Source organism: Pecten maximus, chromosome 12 (genome assembly GCF_902652985.1).
Source record: "Pecten maximus chromosome 12, xPecMax1.1, whole genome shotgun sequence".
Classification (NCBI taxonomy): domain Eukaryota; kingdom Metazoa; phylum Mollusca; class Bivalvia; order Pectinida; family Pectinidae; genus Pecten; species Pecten maximus.
The window spans coordinates 39,381,354-39,403,972 of NC_047026.1; the positions used below are offsets into that span (position 1 = coordinate 39,381,354).

Genomic DNA, 22,619 nt, shown 5'->3' on the forward strand with positions numbered 1-22,619 from the left:
CAGAATATCTACATATCACATATAATATGTACACAGAATATCTACATATCACATAATATGTACATAGAATACCTACATATTATATATAATATGTACACAGAATATCTACATATCACATATAATATGTACATAGAATATCTACATATTATATATAATATGTACACAGAATATCTACATATCACATAATATGTACATAGAATACCTACATATTATATATAATATGTACATAGAATATCTACATATCACATATAATATGTACATAGAATATCTACATCCTCTGTACAACAAAAAACATGCATTTGTCAATAAAGTGCAACCAAAGACTGTTGACCAAGAAAAAGCATTACCTAAATCTGAGGGATGTTTTACAGCTATAAAAAGACACTTGGCCACACATTTAAGTGGTTATTTATCCAACATTAATACTGATATCACTAGCATAACACCAGTTATAGTTGTTAATACAACACACAGCTTATATCGACATTTTTGTATACAATGATGTAACAGAAACCTTACACACTTCTATTAAATAACTGGTAAATCGTCTGTCCAATAAATAAGCGGTAAATTGCCTATCTATTATATAAGCGGTAAATCGTCTGTCCGTTATATAAGCGGTAAATCGTCTGTCCATTATATAAGCGGTAAAAGGCCTGTCTATTATACAAGCGGTAAATCATCATCCTTAACCAATGTGTGTTTATATCTTGCATCATAAACACCTGTCTATAGCTTTAACAGTTGGCCTTCCCTCACTGTACGATATCAACGGGTGCCCATCAATATACACAAAATACAGTGTATCAGGGGATGTTGCAATCCAAAGTCGGGATTAAACAATCACTAAAAAGCTATTTTCAAAGTTCAATGTTATTATTCAAAATAGCTGAATCAGTTTTTCAAAAGCTGCAAATATCAACATACTTTGCTTTAAATATAAAAAAAAAAACGTATCCATAGAGTTTAGCTAGTTTAAGCACAACTTCTGTAAAAGTGCCCGCACATTACAGAAATAGGTTTGTGCTTTCAATGTGTTGACATGTACACAAGGCAAAAATATCTCTGTAGACCAGAGTGTCACAGTATTGACAGACTTGTGACCTTTAGAGTGTCCCGATGTTGACCTGTGAGCTCTGCAGTATCCTTGTGATGACCTTTGAACTCCGAAGTATCCTTGTGTTGAACTGTGAACTCTGCAGTATCCTTGTGTTGACCTGTGAACTCCGAAGTATCCTTGTGATGACCTGTGAAATCTGCAGTATCCTTGTGTTGACCTGTGAACTCCGGAGTCCTTGTGATGACCTGTGAACTCTGCAGTATCCTTGTGTTGAACTGTGAACTCTGCAGTATCCTTGTGATGACCTGTGAACTCTGCAGTATCCTTGTGTTGACCTGTGAACTCTGCAGTATTCTTGTGTTGACCTGTGAACTCCAGAGTCCTTGTGGTGACCTGTGAACTCTGCAGTATCCTTGTGATGACCTGTGAACTCTGCAGTATCCTTGTGTTGACCTGTGAACTTTGAATGTATTTTACCATGCACAGGAATACGGTTAGGAACATTTCACTGAATTTCATACAGGTCAGTGTCTTATCCTCAAAACAAAATTATAAATCAAAATTTTGGTTTGGAAGCAAGCTTGTGCAGTCTTTCCATCAGGGCTGTCCCTAAAAAAGGCAGTCTGTTGATCAACATAGTCATTCAGAAGTAAATCTGCTTGGCTTCCATGGGTAGCTGTTCTATAGGGCAGTAAGGACACTTCACTCTACAATACAAGTTTACAACATGTACTTATGTCATACAAAATGAATATTATCCAAGTATATTTATTCATGAAATAAAAACCTATATATTAGTGTTAAAGTTTCAGTTAAATTATTTGAACAATAGTTTTAAAGTATATTTTTGTTTATTTCATATTTAAGAGACTCCAATCATCTGCACAGAATAGGAGAGTTCCACAGACTTTAAGTCACTATATATATAAACTTACTTTGTTCCATTAGAAAGTTTTGTTAGGGCGTCCTTTGATATCACATGACCACAAATAAGCCTCATAGGAGGGTTGGCATCTGTTGTCTGTTGGCGAAGGATTGGGCAGGCAAATGTGGAGTGGTACCTGTAGTCTTTTCCCAGATCTATCTCTACCTGTAATTACAATACAGGTAAGGATTACAAAAAGTGTCACACTAAAGTCTTACCAAATGGTGACACCTCAATTCTTAACACATGGTGACACCCTCAAGTCTTAACAGATGGTGACACACGCAAGTTTTAACAGATAGTGACACCCTCAAGTCTTAACACATGGTGACATCCTCAACTTTTAACAGATGGTGACACCTCAAGTCTTAACAGATGGTGACACCCTCAAGTCGTAACAAATGGTGACACCTTCAAGTCTTAACAAATGGCGACACCCTCAAGTCTTAACAGATGGTGACACCCTCAAGTCTTAACAGATGGTAACACCCTCAAGTCTTAACAAATGGCGACACCCTCAAGTCTTAACAGATGGTAACACCTTCAAGTCTTAACAGATAGTGACACCTCAAGTTTTAACACATGGTGACACCTCAAGTCTTAACACATGGTAACACCCTCAAGTTTTAACAAATGGTGACACCCTCGAGTCTTAACAGATGGTAACACCTTCAAGTCTTAACAGATGGTGACACCCTCAAGTCTTAACAGATGGTAACACCTTCAAGTCTTAACAGATGGTGACACCCTCAAGTCTTAACAGATGGTAACACCTTCAAGTCTTAACACATGGTGACACCCTCAATTCTTAACACATGGTGACATCCTCAAGTCTTAACAGATTGTGACACCCTCATGTTTTAACAGATGGTGACACCTCAAGTCTTAACAGATTGTGACACCCTCATGTTTTAACAGATGGTGACACCTCAAGTCTTAACAGATGGTAACACCCTCAAGTCTTAAGAGATAGTGACCCCTCAAGTCTTAACAGATGGTGACACCCTCAAGTTTTAACAGATAGTGACACCTCAAGTTTTAACAGATTGTGACACCCTCAAGTCTTAAGAGATAGTGACCCCTCAAGTCTTAACAGATAGTGACACCCTCAAGTCTTAACAGATAGTGACACCTCAAGTTTAAACAGATGGTGACACCCTCGTCGTAACATACAAACCATGTCCCACTGAAGTCCAACACAATGTCTCGCCCTCTAGTGTAACAAATAGTGTCAACCTAAAGCCTTGACAAATGGTGACAACCTCAAATCTAAAAAATAGTGACACAATCAAGTCCTAAATGATGACACCTCGAAATTAAACATTTGGTGACACCCTTAAATCTAGCAAATGGTGGTGACACCTTGAAGTCTAACGAACTGTGTCACCTTCAAGTATAACAACTGTCATCCTTAAGTCTAACAAGCCATGTTACCCTCAAGTGTAACAAGCCATGTCATCCTCAAGTGTAACAAGTCATGTCACCCTCAAGTGTAACAAGTCATGTCACCCTCGAGTGTAACAAGTCATGTCACCCTCGAGTGTAACAAGCCTTGTCACCCTCAAGTGTAACAAGTCATGTCATCCTCAAGTGTAACAAGTCATGTCACCCTTAAGTGTAACAAGTCATGTCACCCTCGAGTGTAACAAGCCTTGTCACCCTCAAGTGTAACAAGTCATGTCATCCTCAAGTGTAACAAGTCATGTCATCCTCAGGTGTAACAAGCCATGTCACCCTCAAGTGTAACAAGTCATGTAACCTTCAAGTGTAACAAGTCATGTCACCCTCAAGTGTAACAAGTCTTGTCATCCTCAAGTGTAACAAGTCATGTCATCCTCAAGTGTAACAAGTCATGTCACCCTCAAGTGTAACAAGTCATGTCACCCTCAAGTGTAACAAGTCATGTCACCCTCAAGTGTAACAAATCATGTCACCCTCAAGTGTAACAAGTCATGTCACCCTCAAGTGTAACAAGTCATGTCACCCTCAAGTGTAACAAGTCATGTCATCCTCAAGTCAAACAAGTCATGTCACCCTCAAGTGTAACAAGTCTTGTCATCCTCAAGTGTAAACAACTGTGTCATCCTCAAGTCAAACATCATCCAAAAGAGAAAAGCAATCAAAATTGTTCCTTAGCCTTTTGTTAAAAACAAATCTTTTATTTCTTATGAAGCTCCTTCAAATGTTCAACAGATGTACATTATGATAGCATGAATTAAACAGATGGTTGAATTCAGGTTATAAGCCTAAGTTAAGGAACTAAACAAAATACGATTAAACAACTACATCCATTTTGAAGTATCCAGTTTGTAAACCTACCGGTAACTCGTCCTTGTTACTCCAGACCCCCGACACCTGTCGTTGCTGCATCACTTGTCTGATGTTGAGTAGTGGAGGTAAAGCCAGACAACCTGCTCGAATACTGTACATAAAAACAAAGGGTAGGTCTTAATAACAGTTCAGGACATTTCAAATGATTATTACAAACACTCTAAACTAATGACTTCAATCAGAGACCTCCACAACCATACATACATTGTACAATGTAACTATTGATGTAGAGTGTATGTAGTGAAATCCAACATTTACTGAGAAATAACTCCTAGGGTAATATGACTAATATATCAACTATGTATTTACCTGTACATTACTGTCAGGGTAATATATATTAGCCATGTCTTTACCTGTACATTACTGTCAGGGTAATATATATTAGCCATGTCTTTACCTGTACATTACTGTCAGGGTAATATTAACCATGTATTTACCTGTACATTACTGTCAGGGTAATATCAACTATATATTTACCTGTACATTACTGTCAGGGTAATATTAACCATGTATTTACCTGTACATTACTGTCAGGGTAATATTAACCATGTATTTACCTGTACATTACTGTCGGGGTAATATTAACCGTGTATTTACCTGTACATTACTGTCAGGGTAATATAAACCATGGATTTACCTGTACATTACTGTCAAGGTAATATTAACTATGTATTTACCTGTACATTACTGTCAGGGTAATATTAACCATGTGTTTACATGTACATTACTATCAGGGTAATATTAACCATGTATTTACCTGTACATTACTGTCAGGGTAATATTAACTATGTATTTACCTGTACATTACTGTCAGGGTAATATTAACCATGTATTTACCTGTACATTACTGTCAGGGTAATATATATTAGCCATGTCTTTACCTGTACATTACTGTCAGGGTAATATTAACCATGTATTTACCTGTACATTACTGTCAGGGTAATATTAACCATGTATTTACCTGTACATTACTGTCAGGGTAATATTAACCATGTATTTACCTGTACATTACTGTCAGGGTAATATTAACCATGTATTTACCTGTACATTACTGTCAGGGTAATATTAACTATGTATTTACCTGTACATTACTGTCAGGGTAATATTAACCATGTATTTACCTGTACATTACTGTCAGGGTAATATAAACCATGTATTTACCTGTACATTACTGTCAGGGTAATATTAACCATGTATTTACCTGTACATTACTGTCAGGGTAATATTAACCATGTATTTACCTGTACATTACTGTCAGGGTAATATTAACCATGTATTTACCTGTACATTACTGTCAGGGTAATATTAACCATGTATTACCTGTACATTACTGTCAGGGTAATATTAACCATGTATTTACCTGTACATTACTGTCAGGGTAATATTAACCATGTATTTACCTGTACATTACTGTCAGGGTAATATTAACTATGTATTTACCTGTACATTACTGTCAGGGTAATATTAACTATGTATTTACCTGTACATTACTGTCAGGGTAATATTAACCATGTATTTACCTGTACATTACTGTCAGGGTAATATTAACTATGTATTTACCTGTACATTACTGTCAGGGTAATATTAACCATGTATTTACCTGTACATTACTGTCAGGGGTAAATATTAAACCATGTATTTACCTGTACATTACTGTCAGGGTAATATTAACCATGTATTTACCTGTACATACTGTCAGGGTATATTAACCATGTATTTACCTGTACATTACTGTCAGGGTAATATTAACCATGTATTTACCTGTACATTACTGTCAGGGTAATATTAACCATTTATTTACCTGTACATAACTGTCAGGGTAATATTAACCATGGATTTACCTGTACATTACTGTCAAGGTAATATTAACTATGTATTTACCTGTACATTACTGTCAGGGTAATATTAACTATGTATTTACCTGTACATTACTGTCAGGGTAATATTAACCATGTGTTTACCTGTACATTACTGTCAGGGTAATATTAACTATGTATTTACCTGTACAGTACTATCAGGGTAACATAAACCATGTATTTACCTGTACATTACTGTCAGGGTAATATTAACTATGTATTTACCTGTACAGTACTATCAGGGTAATATTAACCATGCATTTACCTGTACATTACTGTCAGGGTAATATTAACCATGTATTTACCTGTACATTACTGTCGGGGTAATATAAACCATGTATTTACCTGTACATTACTGTCAGGGTAATATTAACCGTGTATTTACCTGTACATTACTGTCAGGGTAATACTAACCACGTGTTTACCTGTACATAACTGTCAGGGTAATATTAACCACGTGTTTACCTGTACATTACTGTCAGGGTAATATTAACCATGTGTTTACCTGTACATTACTGTCAGGGTAATATTAACCATGTATTTACCTGTACATTACTGTCAGGGTAATATTAACCACGTGTTTACCTGTACATTACTGTCAGGGTAATATTAACCACGTGTTTACCTGTACATTACTGTCAGGGTAATATAAACCATGTATTTACCTGTACATTACTGTCAGGGTAATATTAACCATGTATTTACCTGTACATTACTGTCAGGGTAATATTAACCATGTTTTTACCTGTACATTACTGTCAGGGTAATATTAACTATGTATTTACCTGTACATTACTGTCAGGGTAATATTAGCCATGTATTTTCTCTGTACCTGACACTAAGAGGACTCTCTACAGACATCCCCAACAAACAGCAAGCATCTCTTGTAAACACGTCACATATCTCATCCCAGTAGATTGGAGCCACTAGATGGGCATAAGGAGAATTCTCAATCCCCTGTCTTAAATACAGCATACTTCCCATCAACACCTGCAGGTCTGAAAGATAAATGTATTGTCAGTACAATGACTGACAAGAAACAAAATCTAAAGATGCTATCGGGATATTCCACAGTGATCTAGTTCTAAATGGAGATAAGGGGGCCTATACATTAACAACTCCAAAACCAAGCACATGTACTAGCAAATTGTTGATTGATTTTCCAATGAGATTATATTGTATATATATTTAATACTAACAGCATTTGTGCATATTTGCTTTTCTTTATGAAAATATTCGATAGGTATAACAGTTGCAAAGATGTTTTTACAAATCTTAAATGTGTGAATAAGTGATAGGCTTTGGCAGGTAACTATATTGAATACCTATTAAACCATGTATCAGACATACCTCTTGGATACTGGCTGGCAAACTGAGACAGATGTCTGGAGTAGTACAGTGCCTCAGTTTGTGACATACGACCTTGACGTAGGAGGTCAATGAACTTTAATCGATGCAGCTTAAACTCTAAGCAACTGTTGATTTCTCGTAATCTGTCTTTATTTGATGTCGCCCAACTGAAGATAAGACAAAGAGTTTTTTATAATCCGATAAAGTCTTGGGATAATTATTCTGGAAGACTTAACACAGAGATCTCCTTCATATGTAAATTACATGACACTACAAAAAATATGCTAATATGATGAACATTTGATAGACACTTCTACTTCTAACCTACATAAATAACAACAATGCTTACCATAATGCTGGTTCTAAATCTTTCTGTTTCAAAGCTCCAAGTATCCTATGTAATTCTAAAAATGGTTCTTTTTTCTCTTCAGCAATTTCTAAATTTGCCTCCTGTAACCATGAAATGCATATATAGAGTAAGACAATGTTGTGGTATGTATCAAGGGGAAAAAAACAATGCAGGAAGACATCTCCTTAGAGTGTCAATGTGTCCTAGTAGAAGCTTTTTTACTTTTACATGAGATTCTGGAGTACAGAGCTACTGTACAGCAAAGCTTAAACTTGGAGTAAAAAAAAATTTGATATTACAGGAACAGGTTATGTATACAATATACATGTACAGTGCAAGCTTGATTTTCATATGAATCAGAGATGGTACTGACTGTACTATACATAGGTATCAATGAACTTCAGAAATTCATTTCAAAGGATCGATCAGTTCAAAGAAACTTGTACATATACCACACATGCACCATTTGTATATACCACACCTATACAGTTTGTATACCACACCTGTACAGTTTGTATACCACACACATACAGTTTGTATATCAAACATGTACAGTTTGTATACCACACCTGTACAGTTTGTATACCACACCTGTACAGTTTGTATACCACACCTGTACAGTTTGTATACCACACCTGTACAGTTTGTATACCACACCCGTACAGTTTGTATACCACACCCGTACAGTTTGTATACCACACCCGTACAGTTTGTATACCACACCTTTACAGTTTGTTTACCACACCTGTACAGTTTGTATACCACACACGTACAGTTTGTATACCACACCCGTACAGTTTGTATACCACACACGTACAGTTTGTTTACCACACCCTTACAGTTTGTATACCACACCCGTACAGTTTGTATACCACACACGTACAGTTTGTATACCACACCTGTACAGTTTGTATACCACACACGTACAGTTTGTATACCACACCTGTACAGTTTGTATACCACACCTGTACAGTTTGTATACCACACACGTACGGTTTGTATACCACACACGTTCAGTTTGTATACCACACACGTACAGTTTGTATACCACACACGTACAGTTTGTATACCACACCTGTACAGTTTGTATACCACACCTGTACAGTTTGTATACCACACCTGTACATTTTGTATACCACACCTGTACAGTTTGTTTACCACACCTGTACAGTTTGTATACCACACACGTACAGTTTGTATACCACACACGTACAGTTTGTTTACCACACCTGTACAGTTTGTATACCACACCTGTACATTTTGTATACCACACCTGTACAGTTTGTTTACCACACCTGTACAGTTTGTATACCACACCTGTACAGTTTGTATACCACACACGTACAGTTTGTATACCACACACGTACGGTTTGTATACCACACACGTACGGTTTGTTTACCACACCTGTACAGTTTGTATACCACACCTGTACAGTTTGTATACCACACACGTACAGTTTGTATACCACACCCGTACAGTTTGTATACCACACCCGTACAGTTTGTATACCACACCTTTACAGTTTGTATACCACACACGTACAGTTTGTATACCACACCCGTACAGTTTGTATACCACACACGTACAGTTTGTTTACCACACCCGTACAGTTTGTATACCACACCCGTACAGTTTGTATACCACACACGTACAGTTTGTATACCACACCCCTACAGTTTGTATACCACACACGTACAGTTTGTTTACCACACCTGTACAGTTTGTATACCACACACGTACAGTTTGTATACCACACCTGTACAGTTTGTATACCACACCTGTACAGTTTGTATACCACACACGTACGGTTTGTATACCACACACGTTCAGTTTGTATACCACACACGTAGTTTGTATACCACACACGTACAGTTTGTATACCACACACGTACAGTTTGTATACCACACCTGTACAGTTTGTATACCACACCTGTACATTTTGTATACCACACCTGTACAGTTTGTTTACCACACCTGTACAGTTTGTATACCACACACGTACAGTTTGTATACCACACACGTACAGTTTGTTTACCACACCTGTACAGTTTGTATACCACACCTGTACATTTTGTATACCACACCTGTACAGTTTGTATACCACACCTGTACAGTTTGTATACCACACACGTACAGTTTGTATACCACACACGTACGGTTTGTATACCACACACGTACGGTTTGTATACCACACACGTACGGTTTGTTTACCACACCTGTACAGTTTGTATACCACACACGTAGTTTGTATACCACACACGTACAGTTTGTATACCACACCTGTACTGTTTGTATACCACACCTGTACAGTTTGTATACCACACCTGTACAGTTTGTATACCACACCTGTACAGTTTGTATACCACACCTGTACAGTTTGTATACCACACCTGTACAGTTTGTATACCACACACGTACAGTTTGTATACCACACCCGTACAGTTTGTATACCACACACGTACAGTTTGTATACCACACCTGTACAGTTTGTATACCACACCCGTACAGTTTGTATACCACACACGTACAGTTTGTATACCACACACGTACAGTTTGTATACCACACCCGTACAGTTTGTATACCACACACGTACAGTTTGTTTACCACACCTGTACAGTTTGTATACCACACATGTACAGTTTGTATACCACACCCGTACAGTTTGTATACCACACACGTACAGTTTGTATACCACACACGTACAGTTTGTATACCACACACGTACAGTTTGTTTACCACACCTGTACAGTTTGTATACCACACCTGTACAGTTTGTATACCACACCTGTACAGTTTGTATACCACACACGTACAGTTTGTATACCACACACGTACAGTTTGTATACCACACCTATACAGTTTGTATACCACACCTGTACAGTTTGTATACCACACACATACAGTTTGTATATCAAACACGTACAGTTTGTATACCACACCTGTACAGTTTGTATACCACACACGTACAGTTTGTATACCACACCTGTACAGTTTGTATACCACACCTGTACAGTTTGTATACCACACCCGTACAGTTTGTATACCACACCCGTACAGTTTGTATACCACACACGTACAGTTTGTATACCACACACGTACAGTTTGTATACCACACACGTACAGTTTGTATACCACACCCGTACCGTGACAAGAGCATCAGCGATGTCCAGCATCCCCTGTCTCATGAAGTGTTCACAGACAACTTCGTTTAAAAGGTCAGTTTTCTCCACTCCTTCAAATGCACCATCAGTTGCTATAGATGTCAAATCATTGACAAAATTCTGAAAATTCAAAGAGATTTCTTGAAACGTCTAATTACTGATTCATGATGACAGAGAATTTGAAGAGAGAGAGAAAAAAAGGAAAATATTAATGAAATTCAACACAGGCCCTCACATCTTACAGTTCTATATATCAATAAATGATCACCCAAAAATACATGTGATCATGACAGGTAATAAAAAAGAGCTCAATGATATAATTCTAGTCAAAAAAATTCTTTATATAAATTAGTTTTCCTGCATAGAGCTAATCACATCTAAAGCAGCATATAGCGCTTTTTCAGTATTATTTATCCTGTATTAACCATTGGCTATTATATATAACACATAAATTGATACTAAGAAGGGCTTCAAGACAATGAAATAGCAATGACCTAGACTGAATGTTATATCATATCAGCTATAGCTGACATATTTTACTTGAATAAAAACAACTTTTAATCTATAACCTGATTAAAATCCCTACCCTGTCAATTGATTTTCCAACTTTGGATACAGTGCTGTGTAGCTCTTTATGTTCCTGTCCCAAACGAGAGACAGCTTCCTTGATCCGGCGAACAGTCTGTGTTAATATCAAGGTTTGAGTTGCAGTAAGCTTGCTGTCTGTAAATATAACAGGGCTTGTATTAACCTTCATATTATCACTAAACATGTACAATTTTTCTCCTTAATTATAATGATTGTATAATACCACAGGAAAGGGAAAGAGTGACAGAGCTGGACCAGGATTTGATTTGATCTTATATTTATATGACAATACAAACTATATACAAACTCAAGATGAAGCTGGAATTATGCAAAAAGTTGGGTTTTTTTTTTTCAATTTAGCCTGAGAGTATCAGTAAGGCCAGTCCAGTCATTTCAACACCTTATATATATATAATTAGATCTAGATAAACAAGAGTATCACGTTGTTTCACCTGTCTAAAATGATCTATTTATAATTAAGATCTTGAGTACAATCCATAAGGCATAACTCATATAATATGGTAACAAGAAAGTGAGTAGTATATATATATATAATTATATCAGCTTGACTATCAAAAGTCATTATAAAACAGTGATTAATTTGAGAATCTGATCTGGATTTGAAATATTCAGTAGGTATACAGCGTTAGCTAAGCATAATGTCATTCATGTTGAAGTTCTATATGATAGTGATCTTGTTTGTATCGAAGTCACAATACAAGTGAAATATTAACATTGCTGATCACTGACCAAACTTGTTGAAGACAAAAGAAAAACAAGTCTTAACCACTAAAGTATATTCAAATATAAATCCGTCTGAAGGAAATATACTTACCGTCACTTAGCTCCCGCTGTATACTTTGAATTGAATTACACAATTCTTCTAAATTTTTGTTTGAGTGGTCCTTCAAACCAGCAAATTTATTAAATACTTTCTCAACTTCTCTCTCTACTGCATTGCAAGACTCCATTTTTGTTTCTCAACCTTGACCTTTTGTTATGAACTTCCGTTCCATTTTTTGTCATTATTTAACAAAATAGTTTGGATTTGCTTATTGTAATGTAAATTATAACAAATATGAAGTAGGGGCAGTATCTCAATGACATCGAAAAAAAATAACAGAAAAAAAGAGGAAAACACCGAGAAATAATTTTACCGGAAGCTCTACCGGAAGTAATAAAGCTTGTGGAAAGCTACTACCAGCAGGAAAACTAATGACCGGATAATTTGTGTTATAATAACAACGAGGTTCTAACATATGTGTTCAAGCAAATAATATTAATTCGCTTTGGCGGTCACATGAACCAAATTCAAATCTTTAAACAACTCCTGCCTAACGAGCTAAAGAGGTGGTCGAGGATTTTGAACAGTCAAATATATGAACAATCTTATTATTTTGAAGCCAATATGGTCGAATTTGTTAACAACCAACAGTAATTAAAGTTAAATGATATTCGGTAAATAACATGCTGGAGTTAATTACCTTGACCCAGAACCAGTTTTAAAGGTCTTGTATGTGTCAAATTTGTAAATATCTTTTGGAAGGCCTTAAATGGCGAGGATTCCCTGGTCATATTGACTTGGCACCAATTCCTAATTCACGGTCCATATATATCATGATATGGGTGGGAATTCTTGCCAAGCCCCTGTGTCTTGGATCATGAAGTAAGGCAAGTGGCATGCTGAAGCAAGTTGTTCAAATGAGTGACCTTGGCTTGGATCACAGGGGTCAAATATGTCACCCTGTTTAAATGGCTACATTCAAATAACCAATATGCCCAGATACAATATATACACTTTATACGGTCTGTATATAGCATGCTGAGGTGAATGGCCAGTTCGTTTAACGAATTTCCTGGACTTTCCTCAAATCTCCTAGCCTGTTGATTGTTCAGTTCTCAAGTGTCGAAAATAACATATATTTTCAAAATGTATTATAATGTCAACTTTGTCGTTTATCTTTTTTCGAGTTATTTGTTGCAATTAATCCGAATGTTTCTGCCGCTCAAACCATCCACACTTATTTAACAAGAGCTCCACAAGCGGGAGAATGATACGCGCGTCACTGGAAAACTTGACGACCACAGGAACATGTAGCGATAAGCAATAAGTTAGATATGTTGTAAGTTCCCTGTTTGGAATTATAATCGATTTACATGTACTTTAATGTACCGGTATTCATAGTATGGTCCCTTTGTATAATCTCTTAAATTTTCCTTTTATTCTATCTTACTGTTATTTATATACTATGCTTATTTAAATGAAACTTGATACACACATTTACTCAGGCATGATTTTGCAGCTAAGAAAACATAGTTGAACTTTTGAGAAAAAAATGCCCCCCCCCCCAATTTTTTTACTCATTTATTTGTATGATTTCAAGTCAATTCACGAACTTAATATATTTCTTATTTTAAAGATGAAAATAGCTGATTTCGGCTAAATAGCTGAAATAATCATGTATGAATACTAATGTTTTATAATTAGATCTACTATATTGTTGTTTATTTTGTTTTTTGTTTGTTTGGTTTTTTTTATGTTTTTTTTTTTTTGTGTTTTCAAATGCACTTTGTTAAATTGCCAAATAACACCATGGACGTACGTACAGCGCAGGATATACCATAATACGACCCGTCGTTGACGGGCGTATAAACCCCCTAATATATGTTGAACACCATTGTTTCTTGTTGTAGTGAACAAACTCTTAGAGGAAATGAATAAGAAATAGGAAACTGATTGCATTTTCTACACAATGCCCATATTTGGTAATAAAAGGGGCATAACTCTGGTAAAAATAATCACCAAATCCCGTAACACGAATCGAACTCGTTCGAGCTATTGTGGTACAGAAGATTTGTAGCAAGTTTCATAAAAACAAGGAAAAGTTAACGGACGTACGACCGTCATATATTTTATTTTGATTTCATTTGGATTATCCTCTATCTACATGCGAGGTTGGACTTTTCTGTATATATAACAGAGTTCGAAAATAACATATGTCACTAAAACATCTTTAGTTTAACCATACTTATTGGCAAAAACTAAAGTTTTTGTTAATTACGTCATCATTTTCTGCTGGTCACTACATGTACACACTCAGCCACAAACTTGTAGGCCGGTTTTATACGTAAGTACAAACTCAGCTTTTCTCCTTAAACTGAAAATGCATTTGTATGAAGTGAAAACATTTTCCAACTATGAATAAATCTATGGGCCCGTCGCATATTATGGTACTATTATAGGAATTAGCGCAGAGCAAGTTCAATTATTTCGAGATGTCACGATTTTACAAAATATTTCATCGTTCGGTAAATAATGCTGGATCAACAAGAAGAAGGCCTTACTTAGGACAGAGATTTTTTTTCAGTGTCCCGACAGCATAAAACACCAAAGAAAATCCCAAATAATATTCTGGGAAATTATATCTATCTCGACCCTGCCCTAAGAGCACAGGGGCTTGGCACGATGATAGTCCATTTATATATGTACATATATATATAGACTATCATTTGGAAAATCGTGCCAAGCCCCTGTGCCTAAGAGGGGAAACGACATCGTTCTCTCGCGATCCATCGAGTGAGATACAACAGGTCCTGTCCCGCTCCTGTACGGGCTTAGTAGGGCGCCATTTTACTGTGTACTCCTATTTAGTATTATCACTTACTATAACCGGCTAAGTCATATCACAAGTGACACTTAGTAACACTTAGTAACACTTAGTAACACTTAGTCGTTTTCGAATGAGTTATATCACTTAGTGATCAGTTGTTGTATATATTGGTATGCCGGATAGTTCTGTTGTCATCACCCTAACTTTTATTTGATATTGTGGCTAACCCCGGATTTGACCTAGATTTGTTTTGGCGCTTACCCCCTCCGGAGCAACTGCTATTATTATCCTTGTACTTTTTCAGAAATCTCCGGGCAAATCTGTATTTTTTCTTTAGGCTTTTGTTTATATATATATGTTGCTCTCGTTTAATCGATTTTTAGTTTGAATTATGGTTTCGTTAATCATTGTATCGACATCCTTTGTTGTTTTCTAATACTTTGGTGAGCATTGATATGATTCAAGATTTGTTTTACTAAAGCTCTTCGTAATATTCAAGGTAATATACCTGAAAAAGTATCAGCGTGAACCGGCCTATACGATCCGGATATTAGTCTTTCTCTTTAGAATATGCTAATCATTAGGGTCAAAGTGCACGCACACACATGGCCAAATGTCAAGATTTACATAGCAACTTGATATTTATTACATATGTGGACTTTTATGTGACAGATTAAAGTTTGTTGTTTTGTAGAAACAAGACGGACATAAATTAATATAAAAGGGAACCGATGTTCCGGAGGTCTGTCAAGGAATAGCAAGAAGAGCAATACAGTAACGTTACTCTGCTTTACATAATCTGTGTTAGTGTGTAAGTTGTAACATAGTCACTATAGATTGTCGAGATCACACTCCACTGATGGGCTACGATGAGCTGTGATCGATCACAAGACTCTGCGAGGTTATTGCGTTATACCTGTAGTACTCGGTGGATAAAATATTAACGTTTGCTACCCAATCGGAAGGTGGCATAAAAACCGGACACCAGTTATATATCGGTTATTTCAAAGGTCACTTCATATCTCTTGACCTGGACTGGATTTATAGATAGTTCAAACACACGAGGATATATATCACTATATCTGGATATTACGAAAAGTAAATATATCGGTGTGGGTTATAAATTAATGTGTATAAGTACATTCTAACCTGACGTATAAAACAATCCTATTTGTGGGTAGATCACTAAGCTGTGGTGGGACTGCTGATCGAGGCTCGTTGGATTGTTGAACTACCTTTAATCATACAGCTACGACAGAATGGTGGGCTACTTCGGGGATGATCAGGGGCAGTCGGAGGAGGTTTATGATAATGTGGAATTAAAAGACCTCCCTAAAATGGCCGATTTACGGGAGGAAGTGAATGCGATCGTACAGAAATCGTCTTGGTGGGAACGATATGGTGTTGACTGGGCGATAATGTTCGCCGTGTTCGGATTGGTATTTGTGGCAGTTTACTTGATGTCCTGTGATAGCATGCTGGCTGTGGGTCTAGGAATAGCATTATACGGCTTCTGTCACAATTCAATCGCCGTTAAAGGCGCACATGCTGCAGCCCACGGATCCATGTGCACGTCTACTGCATGGAATCGTGTATGGATGGTCCTGTTCTCAGATATAGCTGGAACATTTCCATCGGATGCGGCATATAATATCCATATCAAGACTCATCATCCACACACAAATATAATTGGACTCGGGGACTCCAGTACGTGGAAGATACCGTTTTTACCGGCGTATCTGTACATGTACGTAGCTCCATTACTGGTTCCGGTTATAACAATACCTGTATCTCTGTCAGAACTGCGAGGAAAATGGCTCCAAATGGCAAAGTATATAATACTGGCTGGACTAGGACTTTCGATTAACTTTTACCTGTTGATGAACATGTCTGGATTTACATTCACGAAAGCGCTGTTGGTTTCTTGGGCAGCCCGTGCAATGCTGTCCATTCCGTACATCCACGTTAACATTTTCCAGCACATTGGACTTCCGATGTACTCCCAGAAAAGTCGTCCAAAGAGGATTTATCAGATGACCACAGGTGTGCTGAACCTGCCCCGGAACCCAATCCTGGACTTTAGTTTCGGACACTCCATCGTTAGCTGTCACGTGGAACACCATCTGTTCCCGACCCTCTCAGACAACATGTGTCTCAAGATTCAACCGACGGTGTCGAGGTTCATCAGGAAAACCGGGCTACCTTATAACGAGGACACTTACCGCAGTAGACTGGACCTCTTCACGAGAAAATATGAGAAACTGATGGTTAACGCCCCGCCAATAACACATTTCGTCGGTATCCAGTGATGGTTGGATAATATCAACACTTGTGATTATTGTGGCTTCAGCTACTTTTCTGATATAAATTACTGTAACCTCATTGCTTAATGTGCACATATATAACACACTGCATGAATCGTCTGTAAAACAATCATTCAGGAAGAGGTAATACCTGGCTGAATTAATACGCGCATGAGGATTTGGACGACGTACTAACTCCAATTTTTATGCCGCCCAGGCAAACATCATCGACAATGTTTCGTGAGGTTTGGGTGACGTATAATGGAAATTGGTGGATAACCAGGGTTAATAACTCAAAGGGCGGACAATAAATAGTTCGTATGGCCAGGGATACAAATGAATCGAAATAGTGTCGGAGAGTGATTCAAATCACTTACATGTCGGGGAGTGATTTAGATCTCGGACTTACATGTCGGGGATTGGTATAATTATGTATTTGACTTGTGTTTCTACATGTACATTGTGTAACAATGTAAATATTTAATTAACTGCAGTGTGTCAACATTGCATGATGTGTAATTATAACAACATAATTAGCTACAAGGTATCTTCATTATGTAACGACATAATTATGTAATTAACTACAATGTTCTACATTGTGTGACGACAGATTTATGTAATTAACTACAATGTTCTACATTGTGTGACGACATAATTATGTAATTAACTACAATGTATTTACAATGTATGACGACAGATTTATGTAATTAACTACAATGTTCTACATTGTGTGACGACATAATTATGTAATTAACTACAATGTATTTACATTGTGTGACGACATAATTATGTATTTAACTACAATGTTCTACATTGTGTGACGACATAATTATGTAATTAACTACAATGTTCTACATTGTGTGACGACATAATTATGTAATTAACTACAATTAATTTACATTGTGTGACGACATAATTATGTAATTAACTACAATGTTCTACATTGTGTAACGACAGAATTATGTAATTAACTACAATCTAACTACATTGTGTAACGACAGAATTATGTAAATAACTACAATGTAACTAAATTGTGTAACGACAGAATTATGTAATTAACTACAATGTAACTAAATTGTGTAACGACAGAATTATGTAATTAACTACATATATGTACAATGTTCTACATTGTGTAACTCTGATTATGTAATTAACTACAATGCATCTACATTGTTTAACGACATAATTTTCAATTATCTACATATATATGTATGTACGATGGCACAGATATAGAATCGGACCAAAACGAAGTGACCTTAGTATGACAGCGTCTTCAATGAATTAGTTATCAATGCAATTACAGTAGTTATTTATCCGTTGTAGAAGACAAATTGAGAAGTTGAAAGTGTTGGAGCCCTTTCCATGTTTTCAATCGATGTCAGATTACTAAAGAATTTAACATCGCTTATAATTATTTAATACAGTCAATCAAAATAGTAATAGAAAATGAATGATGACAATCTTTGCGACAAATCAGCATTTTTTCCAGCCCACGAATTTCATGTTTTAAATTATGCCAAGGACAACAACTTTAATGAATCCAATTATGAAACTGTTGCTCCAGACCACAGGGACTATAATATATGGACCGTGGCTTGGAAATTCGCTCCAAGTTCCTGTGCTCCAGACTGTGTGACGTCGAACCCGATGATAAAGCTGTATGACACAGGTGTCTGGGATTTGAACTTGCTTACCTCGGTGTTTTGTGAAGTTAAATGTTTTGATTGTCATGTTTGTTTCACGTGATGTAAAATAAGTAAAAATGTAATTTATATAAGCATTGATTGGGTACACATATATACAGCTAGTTGGCGATACGAACTTTGGTGACAGCGAAATTTTATTCACCAACATCAGATAACAGGTCAATGCGACTGTATTTTATTTTATTTAATACAATGTTGTTGTTTTTTTTTTTATTATATTTTGTTATTGATTTGACACATTCAAAATGAAAGTTGATTTTTGTTTGATTATTTGGTCTGGTTTTTTTGTAGCTACATGTTTAATGGTACACGTTGTAGTACCTTATAATGGATCATAGTCACCAGCATACGAATGTAAAAGTGAATAGACAATAATTCTGTCGGTATTTTGCCAATTAAAATGTGATACATCACAGGCGTCTCATAAGGTCTGACTGAAACTTTCCCCGGAACTTGTTCCTAGACCATTTATGAAGTGCGGGTCTCTATATTTTCGAGAGACCACAAATGAAATTGGAATGTTTTACAGCCTCGCACTCTGGCCGCCCGCAGTGCGTTTACAGCCACACAACCCCCCTGTCCGCTGCAATTATATATATATAGGATGTTTCATACCCTGACTCCCGCCGCCAGCTTTAATTGGGATGTTATTTGCCCCCGACATCCGCTGTCCTGTACCTGTAACTGGGATGTTTCAGCGCCACCCCCATCCCACTCCCATCGTCCGCTGTATTTGGGATGGTTACAGCCCCACACTCCCGCCGTCCGCTGTATTTGGAATGGTTACAGCCCCACACTCCCGCCGTCCGCTGTATTTGGGATGGTTACAGCCCCACACTCCGGCCGTCCGCTGTATTTGGGATGGTTACAGCCCCGCACTCCCGCCGTCCGCTGTATTTGGGATGGTTACAGACCCACACTCCCGCCGTCCGCTGTATTTGGGATTATTACAGCCCCGCACTCCCGTCGTCCGCTGTATTTGGGATGGTTACAGCCCCACACTCCCGCCGTCCGCTGTATTTGGGATGGTTACAGACCCACACTCCCGCCGTCCGCTGTATTTGGGATTATTACAGCCCCGCACTCCCGTCGTCTGCTGTATTTGGGATGGTTACAGACCCACACTCCCGCCGTCCGCTGTATTTGGGATGGTTACAGCCCCACACTCCCGCCGTCCGCTGTATTTGGGATGGTTACAGCCCCGCACTCCCGTGGTCCGCTGTATTTGGGATGGTTGCAGCCCCACACTCCCGCCGTCCGCTGTATTTGGGATGGTTACAGCCGCACACTCCCGCCGTCCGCTGTATTTGGGATGGTTACAGCCCCGCACTCCCGCCGTCCGCTGTATTTGGGATGGTTACAGCCCCATACTCCCGTCGTCCGCTGTATTTGGGATGGTTACAGCCGCACACTCCCGCCGTCCGCTGTATTTGGGATGGTTACAGCCCCGCACTCCCGCCGTCCGCTGTATTTGGGATGGTTACAGCCCCACACTCCCGCCGTCCGCTGTATTTGGGATGGTTACAGCCCCGCACTCCCGCCGTCCGCTGTATTTGGGATGGTTACAGCCCCACACTCCCGCCGTCCGCTGTATTTGGGATGGTTACAGCTCCACACTCCCGCCGTCTGCTGTATTTGGGATGGTTACAGCTCCACACTCATGCCGTCCGCTGTATTTGGGATGGTTACAGCCCCACACTCCCGCCGTCCGCTGTATTTGGGATGGTTACAGCTCCACACTCCCGCCGTCCGCTGTATTTGGGATGGTTACAGCTCCACACTCATGCCGTCCGCTGTATTTGGGATGGTTACAGCCCCTCACTCCCGTCGTCCGCTGTATTTGGGATGGTTACAGCTATTCGGGAGACCATCGTTGAGAACTCATGATCGATTCTCGGTGAACTTATTTCAGGTGCTATTAAGGATTACCAGCAAGTAGATTTCGAATCATCGAGAGTTTTGGAACTTAAAATGTGAGAGATAGCTGTAGTGTGAAAATGATTTTGGCGAACAAACCCCTACACCCTTACCAATCTCCTACACTTGAAGGTCTTTACCATGGCAACGGTCTGGAGAAATTCGTGTCTGGGCGTGGATTTGTTTTTCCGTTCATATGTATATATATACAGCTGGCGAACCGATTGACTTTCCCCAGAAAAAAAACGAGAAATGTAAGTTTTACCCTGTGACTGAGGTTAGCGACTAAATGTACCACAATGCGTACTTGTAATGTCGTTACGTTTGACCTCAAACACGAAAATCTCACACTACATATTTGTTGATCTCATTTGTTTCCTATCCGTTCTGTACAGAAGAGTATGGTTGTCAGGTTAGGGTGTATTGACAGACAAGGCGAGTACCCGGGCTTCTTTCTAATAATGTGGCGCACCATGTCCTGGACCAGATGAGCATCGCTTTCCTTTATACTGATCGAACTAAAACGTACACGTTATTGCTATTTCATACGTAAATAACCTGTGTATACTTTAGATAATATTGGAGAGAGCGCAGACAGACTGTCACTAGTAGGTCAAGGTTAAACAATAACTGATACCCGTGTCCCATACATCATTCAAAATATATATAACATATCGATATCGGTGTGGGGTGATACGCCGTCCGATATTATCTACGACAGGGACGCTCTTAATACTGGTGGCAAATTAAAAATTAAATCAAAGTTCAAGTTTGAAGTTTTATTCATAACTTTAGGCCTTTGGTCCATCTGTGTAACAGAAAAATACAATAGAAATACAATGCAAATAATGTATACAGAACGAATCTCTTATAACATACAATATACAATTTTATAAAAACATATTCAAACGGTTCTTATTCGATTCGAAAATACAGTTCGTGATGTTAGTGTAACGTGGTCAATTATTGTAACCCTGGTAAATACATTAGACTATCTAGATGTAACTTGTTACATTATAAATCAACTCTCTTTATTCTATTGTACTTTACAGTTATCACAAAATAATCAATTTACCTTTATTACAAATCATACTTTCACAAGTTACCGTTTCGCACCGTTTTCTGTGTTTGTGTTACAGCTCCTTAACATAAATATATTCAAGTTAAAAGTTAATCCTTAGAGAAATATAAGAACATATATTTATAAGAATATATCTTTTTATTGCCCAAAAAATGTGTAAAAATAAATATATATTTTTCGTAAATGAGATGTATATTTTACAATTCCATGATATAGGTCGTTAGGGGAATCGATTGTGTAACCAAATCGTCAAATAAAGAGACAAAGGGGATTGGGCACAAGTTATTACAACTGATTAAACGCCCCCCCCCCCCCCCCCCCCCCCCTCTCTCTCTCTCTCTATTTATATTAAAACAAATAAAACATACAAAACGACCGC

The 22,619-nt window shown here is 37.8% G+C and overlaps 2 protein-coding genes across 5 annotated transcripts; one reads left to right on the forward strand and one right to left on the reverse strand.

Annotated features, from left to right (window-relative positions):
* Positions 1-997: 997 nt before the first annotated feature.
* Positions 998-12,650, reverse strand: LOC117339077 (E3 ubiquitin-protein ligase RMND5A-like). Of its 4 annotated transcripts, none has more exons than XR_004535057.1 (10): positions 12,458-12,650; positions 11,621-11,757; positions 11,017-11,154; positions 7,872-7,972; positions 7,523-7,689; positions 7,005-7,170; positions 4,305-4,407; positions 1,996-2,150; positions 1,514-1,767; positions 998-1,425 (listed from the first exon to the last, which is right to left on the reverse strand). XR_004535057.1 is itself a non-coding variant. In XM_033900451.1 (9 exons), the coding sequence occupies exons 1-9, from the start codon at positions 12,591-12,593 to the stop codon at positions 1,704-1,706; spliced, it is 1,167 nt and encodes a 388-aa protein (XP_033756342.1). In that variant the 5' UTR covers positions 12,594-12,650; the 3' UTR covers positions 998-1,703. The 4 variants fall into 4 exon arrangements, 1 of the variants encoding a protein (XP_033756342.1); XR_004535056.1 differs by having other exon boundaries at positions 1,484-1,767; XR_004535055.1 differs by having other exon boundaries at positions 998-1,217; positions 1,306-1,767.
* Positions 12,651-16,052: 3,402 nt separating this feature from the next.
* LOC117339831 (fatty acid desaturase 6-like) lies at positions 16,053-19,503 on the forward strand. Its single transcript, XM_033901538.1, has one exon. It carries the CDS (start codon positions 16,493-16,495, stop codon positions 17,540-17,542), a length of 1,050 nt encoding a protein of 349 aa, XP_033757429.1. The 5' UTR covers positions 16,053-16,492; the 3' UTR covers positions 17,543-19,503.
* Positions 19,504-22,619: the final 3,116 nt, after the last annotated feature.

Excerpts from the sequence above, each read along its gene's own strand:
- LOC117339831 (XM_033901538.1), top strand. The coding sequence starts at position 16,493 with ATGGTGGGCTACTTCGGGGATGATCAGGGGCAGTCGGAGGAGGTTTAT.
- LOC117339077 (XM_033900451.1), bottom strand. The coding sequence starts at position 12,593 with ATGGAGTCTTGCAATGCAGTAGAGAGAGAAGTTGAGAAAGTATTTAAT. Across the intron at positions 11,758-12,457 it reads ACAGCGGGAGCTAAGTGACG|ACAGCAAGCTTACTGCAACT; the intron begins GTAAGTATATTT and ends TTATATTTACAG. Across the intron at positions 4,408-7,004 it reads GAGAGTCCTCTTAGTGTCAG|TATTCGAGCAGGTTGTCTGG; the intron begins GTACAGAGAAAA and ends TTTTATGTACAG.